Source organism: Oryzias melastigma, linkage group LG8, assembly GCF_002922805.2.
Source record: "Oryzias melastigma strain HK-1 linkage group LG8, ASM292280v2, whole genome shotgun sequence".
Taxonomy (NCBI): domain Eukaryota; kingdom Metazoa; phylum Chordata; class Actinopteri; order Beloniformes; family Adrianichthyidae; genus Oryzias; species Oryzias melastigma.
The window spans coordinates 3,515,484-3,522,629 of NC_050519.1; the positions used below are offsets into that span (position 1 = coordinate 3,515,484).

General features: G+C 38.6%; 1 protein-coding gene across 2 annotated transcripts in view; it reads right to left on the bottom strand.

The window, feature by feature from the left end:
• Positions 1-3,922, bottom strand: part of LOC112146275 (TBC1 domain family member 10A) — a 12,325-nt gene extending 8,403 nt beyond the window's left edge. For both annotated transcript variants that reach the window (XR_002919236.2, XM_024271999.2), the window contains exons 1-4: positions 3,448-3,922; positions 1,796-2,728; positions 483-582; positions 306-413 (exon numbers count right to left, since the gene is read on the bottom strand). Coding sequence is in view for 1 of the 2 variants with exons in the window: in XM_024271999.2 (XP_024127767.1) it covers positions 306-413; positions 483-582; positions 1,796-2,709 (1,122 nt within the window). In the remaining variant the exon portion in view is untranslated. The remainder of the gene's footprint in view (positions 1-305; positions 414-482; positions 583-1,795; positions 2,729-3,447) is intronic.
• Positions 3,923-7,146: the final 3,224 nt, after the last annotated feature.

The window sequence follows — 7,146 nt, forward strand, 5'->3', positions numbered from 1 at the left end:
TAAGAACGGAAAAATCAATGAATATTTTTAAAGTAAAGGGATTCATTTATACCTTTCTAAGGAAATACTTTTAAAGGAAACAAGAAAATTGTGTTTTATTCTCACATCATTTTTTACAAGCAATTTTTACTATTTAGATTTCAGGAAAAACTCTGTTACAACAAATCATTTTAATACTAAAATAAATAAAGTTGTTTAGAAAAGAATTTACAGCATAAAAGCTTAAATACAACCATTTAAATAAAAAAAATCAGAACTTGTGGAACATTTTTTTACAAAATTGTGTCCATTCCCAAAGATTTTACCTCAAATTTGCCTGGGTTAGCATGCAGGAGCTCTTCGCTGTTGGACAGCAGCTGCCAGGCTTTGGCCCGGAGAGAGGAGGGAATCCCCTTCCTGCAGCGCAGCTTCACCTGTAGCAGAAAAACGGACGTCGTAAACCACCGACACGTCGAGCTACTCCTTAAAGCAGCTTGGCGTACCTTCTGGAAGCGATGCTTGACCCACTTCTCCCAGTGGGCGAACATTTCCAGCCATTTCATTTCTCTCTGCCGGGCAACTTCCACTCGAACATCCTTTTCACTGCACAATAAAAACATTACCAGCATAAGTAGGGAACCACTTTTCTACTTACTAATAGTGTAATTATTTTAATTGTCGACTAATCACCAATTAGTCGACTAATCGGGTCATGCGAAAAGTGGATTTAAAGCACACATCTTAACTATCATTAGCTTTAAACTAACTAAAAACTAGATTACTTGCGATAATGCTAGTGTGAATGCTGTAAGCTGAATTTGGTCACTAAAGATGCTAGGGTTAATAGCTGAAAATGCTGAAATCGATAGCTAAAAATGCTAAAGCTAAAAAAGCTGAAATTGATAACTGAAAACGCTAAAGCTAATAGCCAGCTAAAATATTAGTTGAATGCCAAATTAGTCTAAAAAACTGAAAAAAGTCAAATTTAGCTTAAACAGCTAGCATGCAGCTGAAATGTTAGCTAAACTTCAAATTAGCCTAAAACACAAAAAAGCCTAAATTAGCAAAAATAGCTTTCATGTTGCTGAAATATTGGCTAAAATCCAAATCAGCTTAAAAAAACAAAAGTCTAAATTAGCCAAATTAGCTGAAATTTTAGCTGAACTCCAAATTAGCCTAAAAAACTGAAAAAAAAATCCTACTTAAGCCAAAACAGCTAGCATGTAGCTGAAATATTAGCTAAACTCCAAATTAACCTTAAAAAACCTTAATAAATGTCAAAATAGTCCAAAAAGTTAGCATAACGTCATTATAACTTTCAACTTTACAACACTCCGATTCCATACAATGCAAAGTAACGACAAATCAACAATTACATTAATTGTCAACTATTTTAATGGTTGATTAGTTGTCGATTAGTTGACTAATTGTGGAAGCCCTAATTACTAATGACAAATATATTTACAAAACACTGTGCTGCAGCGCTCTGTGACAGAGCATCTTCAGCTGTAACCAGAATCTCCTGCCATCGACGACGTTAGATCAATAACACTTTAATTATGTATCAGCACAAGTGCATTAGCCTGTCAGAGAAACAGCAGAGAATCTGACAAAAAGAGGGAGTTGGGTGGGGTGATACCACAGACACGCTCCACACACACTGAGTCATTCAAATCCTCTCAGCATTATCTGCGTAGGACCAAAGAGAGATAAAAAGATGAGCAGAAGTCAAGGAAAGCTCTTCTGACAACTAAATGGATAACCAAAAGAAGGAGAGTCAAGCATCTGTCCGATATCACATCAGTTTATGACTTACTTTGCTTCACTGTACTGATTCCCGCCCAGGAAGCCGTATTTATCTGTGCGTCTGACAGTGAGGCCATTGATCTCGGAGTCGGAGCCCACGGAGCTCCCGTCCTCTCCCAGCCCAGATAGGGACTCCAGTGTTCCCGACATCAGGCTGGCTGATTCCAGGTAGCTGAGCGTGTCGGGGGCCGGCCGCGGGGTGAAGTTTGGAAGGACGGGCTCTTGGATCGTTGGGACCGTGGGGCTGGAGTGTCCAGCTCGGGTTGGAGTGTTGAAAAGTTCTTGCTTGTTGGGTTCGCCAGATAAGTGAGGCTTTGGGGACAAAGGAGGCGGTTTGCTTGGAGGATTTTGTTCTTGATCAACTGGCTGAGGAGGAGTCTCCACCTCAGCTGATGGAGCAGGTGGGGGATTCGAGTCGGGGACCTTCTCATCCTCAGTGGGAGGGTTTGGGTTATGGCTGACTTGCACGTTGGGGTACAGAGTTGGGCCAACATCGGGTGAGCAAGAAGCTTGCAGCTCTGTGTTTGGATCTGACGGCCCACTTGAAAGCTGTGGAGCTTCTATAGTATTGGGTAGTTCTGCAGCAGCCGGGACACTGCTCTCATTCTCGATAAGATCTCCGTTTTTAGTTTCATTTGACTCCTGATTTCCCGACGATGGCGGGGGAGTTTCTGCTACAGGTTTTGCAGGAGTCGAGGACAAATGTGGAGTAGATGGTGAAGCTTTTGAGGATGCTGTAGAAGCGCTTCCACTCAGAGCTTTGTCATTGTAAAGGGAAGACTTGGGTAGAGGCATTTCCTGAATAGATTCTGGAGGAGGGTTGGTGACAGGAGGGAGCACGGATGAAGACGAGGTTATGGGTGGGGCTGCGCCGGGATCGCCCAACGCAGGCGGAGATGGGGATAACGTGGAGAGCTCAGCCATGGTTCCCCACTGATCTCTCCTTAACAAATAGAAAAAAACAAAAAATTAGCTATAGCAATTTAAATAAACCAATTTAAAAGTCAACTTAAAATATAAAAATAAAGGTACTTTTTTAAAGATAGAAGTTGAAACATTTACCTCAAAAATCTAAATACTAGTTTTAGTAGAACTTTTCAAATTAAGAGTTGCATTCTAAAACATTTTTTAAATTACAACATGTAAAAGAGCATTTTCCAAACAGCTACACATACATTTATGTTTATTGAAAGAATAATAATAATAATAAAAGCTAAAAAAAATATATATCAGTGGTCATTTTAAATGTACATTTTTTAGAGAAGTAGTTGACAAAATGCGTTGGCGTTTACAAAATACTTCAATAGTGTGATAACTGAACCGAAAAGCTGCGAGTTTAATTTAAAAAAAAAATGCAATTTTTCTTCCACCTCCATGCTTTTATTTACCTGTTTCAAAATCTGTATTTTATTTTGACACAACAACAGAACCGCTTTGCTAATGCAGGTTCACGCGCGTGAAGGCTAACCGGTCCGCGCGCGGCAGTAGCAGCGAATAACTCTTTGTTGTCATTCAGCGAAGAATCCCCGGCGACCCAACTTCCCGAATCAGCAGCGACGGTTTAATCAGAGCGCCGAGGCCCCGGCCGAGCGGCGGCCACGGCCTCACCCTGCCCACTGCATCACCCAGCGACAAGTTCATCTCCGGTGGTGGTGAACTCACCCTCGACCTGCGTGTCACTGCGATCCGTCCTCCTGGGTAGCCAGGGGGTTCCTGGACATACAGCCCCCCGCCACAGCTCCGGCTCCACAGCGTCCTCCGTTCAGCGAGGGGTCCCAACCCACCCGACCGGACAGAAAGGCAGAAAAGTGTTGGCCGATGAAGGCGCAAATGTCCCGCAATTAGCAAGCTAAGTTGCAAGCTAGCTAATTTTAGCCCTTTTTAACTATTAGCATTAGCGTCGTTCCTGTTAGCCGAGCTATTCATCTAAAGGTTTCGGTCTCCACAATGAGACACGCGCACTATCAGCCTCATCAAACTGAAGTAAAAAACTTTAGAACACGTTCATTGTTAGTAAAAGAACGCTACGCGTTCAAATTATTCAAGCTTAGCGGCTGCAGGGCACACTATCCGAACACCCAGCATTTCCTACTGACAGCTACGTGCGCGCGGTCGCTGGTGTCGTGAACGAGCACGTACAGGAGACTCCCTTCTACGGGGCAGCACCGAGAAACCACTGTCTGCTCATCTTTAGATGATGTAAACACCAGTTTTTAACCCTGTTTTTCAAATTTTAGCATTCATTAATCATAATAACACCAACTAATATTGGTTTTTTACTGACTTTATAAACAAAATGTTTATTTTTGATCCATCAAAAAGTAGGGAAAAAATAATTTAAGGCTTTATTAAGATATTTTGAAGTAAAAAAATACTGATTAAATATACATATATTTATGTATTTAAACTTACTTACCAAAAAATTTTTTTTTTTTAAAGAGGTGAGAAAATGAAGCATCCAAGGACCAAAATATGATTAAAAATATATATTTTTCTGCTTGTCACTTTGAGCCTTATTTAAATATACAAATCTAAATTACTGGGTTAAATATCCTATTAGGCTTCATATATTTTGACACTTTATTAAATGTTTGTGTTTAATGGATGTTTTGTCTTGTTTTTTTCACAGCTCCTCTTTTCTTGGTCTTGTGAGCTGGGTGCAGTAATTTAAACCTGCTTTTATGTAGCATTATTTTCTCGTTTTTGTTAATTCTGATCCACACATGACTCGGTTTCATTTATGGGTCTCTCTTTTCCATTTTCCAAAGTAAAAAACATCTTTTCATTCATATAAACTCCCCAAATGGTTGATTCTCCAATTATTCTTTAAGTAATTACAGTTTACCAAAAGTCAACACTGTTATTGTTAGTAGTTATTACTTCACCAGATTACCACTCATCTTTAAAACATATATATTTTTATAATCCTTCTGCAGACATTATCAAGAAACTAACTTTAAAACAAACATTGCAGGAATCATTTTGAATTTTAAAAGAGATAAATATAAAGATTACTCTCTGAACAACAGATATAAATAATCTGTAATGTATTTCGGTTTGGAACAGCATTGATCTGAAGTAAATCAAGCTCAGCCAGTTGTTGTTTTCTATTCTCATTGTATTTCTGGAGGCAGGAGCCATTTTAAGGGTTTTTTTATAGACAGAAAGTCCAAGTTTAGCTTAATGGTTACAATATAGGGGGAAAGCTCTTTTTTTGTTCTGTTATATGAACTGTGGTGAAAGTCTTACCTGAATCTGCAGAATTCTTTATTTGCTCAGCATTTTTTAGTTTACAAACTTCTTTCTGGCCTGTTTGTTATAGAGATGTCAGCAGCCAAACCCACATCTGAGCATTAAGAAATTCGAACACTAGCTTTGCTATTGCGAGTTATTGCCTTCTATAAACTTAAATAATTAATCAAATAGAAAACATTAAATATTTTTTAATTCTTTTTTTTTTAAATTAATTTAAAATATATATATTTTTTTGTGTGACACAAAGCATGTAAGCACAGTACAAAAAAAGAGACATGAGCAAAAACAACACAAATTCAGAAATGTGAATATTTAAAGCAAAAAATTCATCCAATAATTCTGTATTTCTACACAGGACCAAAAATAGTGCATAAGATCACCAATTTCTGTCTTACGTTTAAGGCAGAATGCAGAGACATCCCTTGAAATACTTTCTGTGCACAATGTAGTATCATTGTTGTGTTGCTCTTGTCTGGTAACAGACTGTTATTTATCTTCCTACATCTCCTCAGTTATTGTAACACCAAGCTCACTTTTCCAGACCTCCGCAATCCTTTTCCTGGAACCAGCCTTGGAACAACCCAGATGCTTCCTCGTTACGGAGCAGCAACTAACCCATTTTTAATCTTAGAAACATAGCAATAGAAAAAAACCACATTTCTTTATCTTTATCTCAACCAAATAAACGTGTCTTTACAAATCTGCCCTTGCTGATAACCGTTTCTTATTGAGCTCATGGGCATAGGCAAGATAGGCGGCCACCTAGGGCGCCATCAGCTGGAAGGGGCGCCAAGTTGCAATGATATATATATATTTTTTTACAGTTTGACATTTTGTGTAAAATGTTTAAAAAATGTAATAATTGAAACAGAAATACAATACACATACAAATATAAATAATTGAAAAGTTTGACATAATCCATAATTTTGCTCGGGGCTGCACCCCTCCTTGTCTGATGCAGCTGCTGTCTAACCTAGATGTGTGTGTTTGTGTGCAATGTTGTCGCTGTTATTGCATTTTTAAAACTTTAAGGATGAAAAAGCAGGAAACAAGCCCTCAGTGACAACTGTAAGGTACAAATAAGAAGGAAGAGGAGGAAAAAGTGGATGGATGGAACAGCTTTATTAGTCCTCCAAGGCTGTTTGGTCAAAGTTTTTGTTATACTAACCCTTGGGTTGGTCTTCTTCAACAGAGCTGTGACCTGATTTTTGTTAATCACAAGTTCATCCAATGAAACAAGAAAAATTTCCAGTGATAGAATATGTTGCACAAAATTACCTGTTTCAAAACGGGAGAAGAAGTTATTAAAAACATTAGGTAATTCTGATTCTGACACAACTTGAGTAGTAACATCATGTTTGGCCTTCTCTGCTTGCTTATTTAATGAGGCTAATGCTGTAGTTTAGCCCTTTCTATGTCCCTTTGGAGATTTTATTTCCAGGGGGTTAGCTGTAAAAAACAAAAAAACTTTTCTTTTTGTTGTTTAGATAAACAATAATATTTTTTGAGGGTCTATTAAGATCCACACAGAATGAGATGAAAGAAAAATCGGAATCACAAAGTTCATCAAGATCATCACAACCATCATAGAAGCAGTCCAGGCAGGCCTGAAGAGATAAAACACTATCAGCCGAGCAGATTTTGTTTTCTTTTATACATCAAAGACAGGCTTGTACACAGGAATTAAAAGCACACAGTTATGGTAGGAAGCACCTAAAGACAACAAGGCCAAAGATTTGTACGCTTATAGAACCATAGCAAAGATCTATCCTTGAATTTTTTGCTCTTTTGGAGCAAGACACATTTTGTTCATACGTTTTCAGTCTTTCTCAGAGTTCTGTGGTTAAAATCTCCCAGAATACATTTGGGAGCGTCGGGGCAGATTGAGTCAAGTCCGTGTCTGAGCCATGTTTTAGTGAACTGTACTGTATGGACTGTACATTGGAATGCAGGACCGTGGGGAGCAGAGGAAGCCGGCGCCGGTTTCAGTCTCAGCCTCAGTGGACTCCAGGCAGAGGTTTGTCTGTTTTATTATTTTATGAATTTACTTGTTTTTATGTATTCTGGTGTACAGCACTTTGTGTTACAAGGTAAAAAAACATATA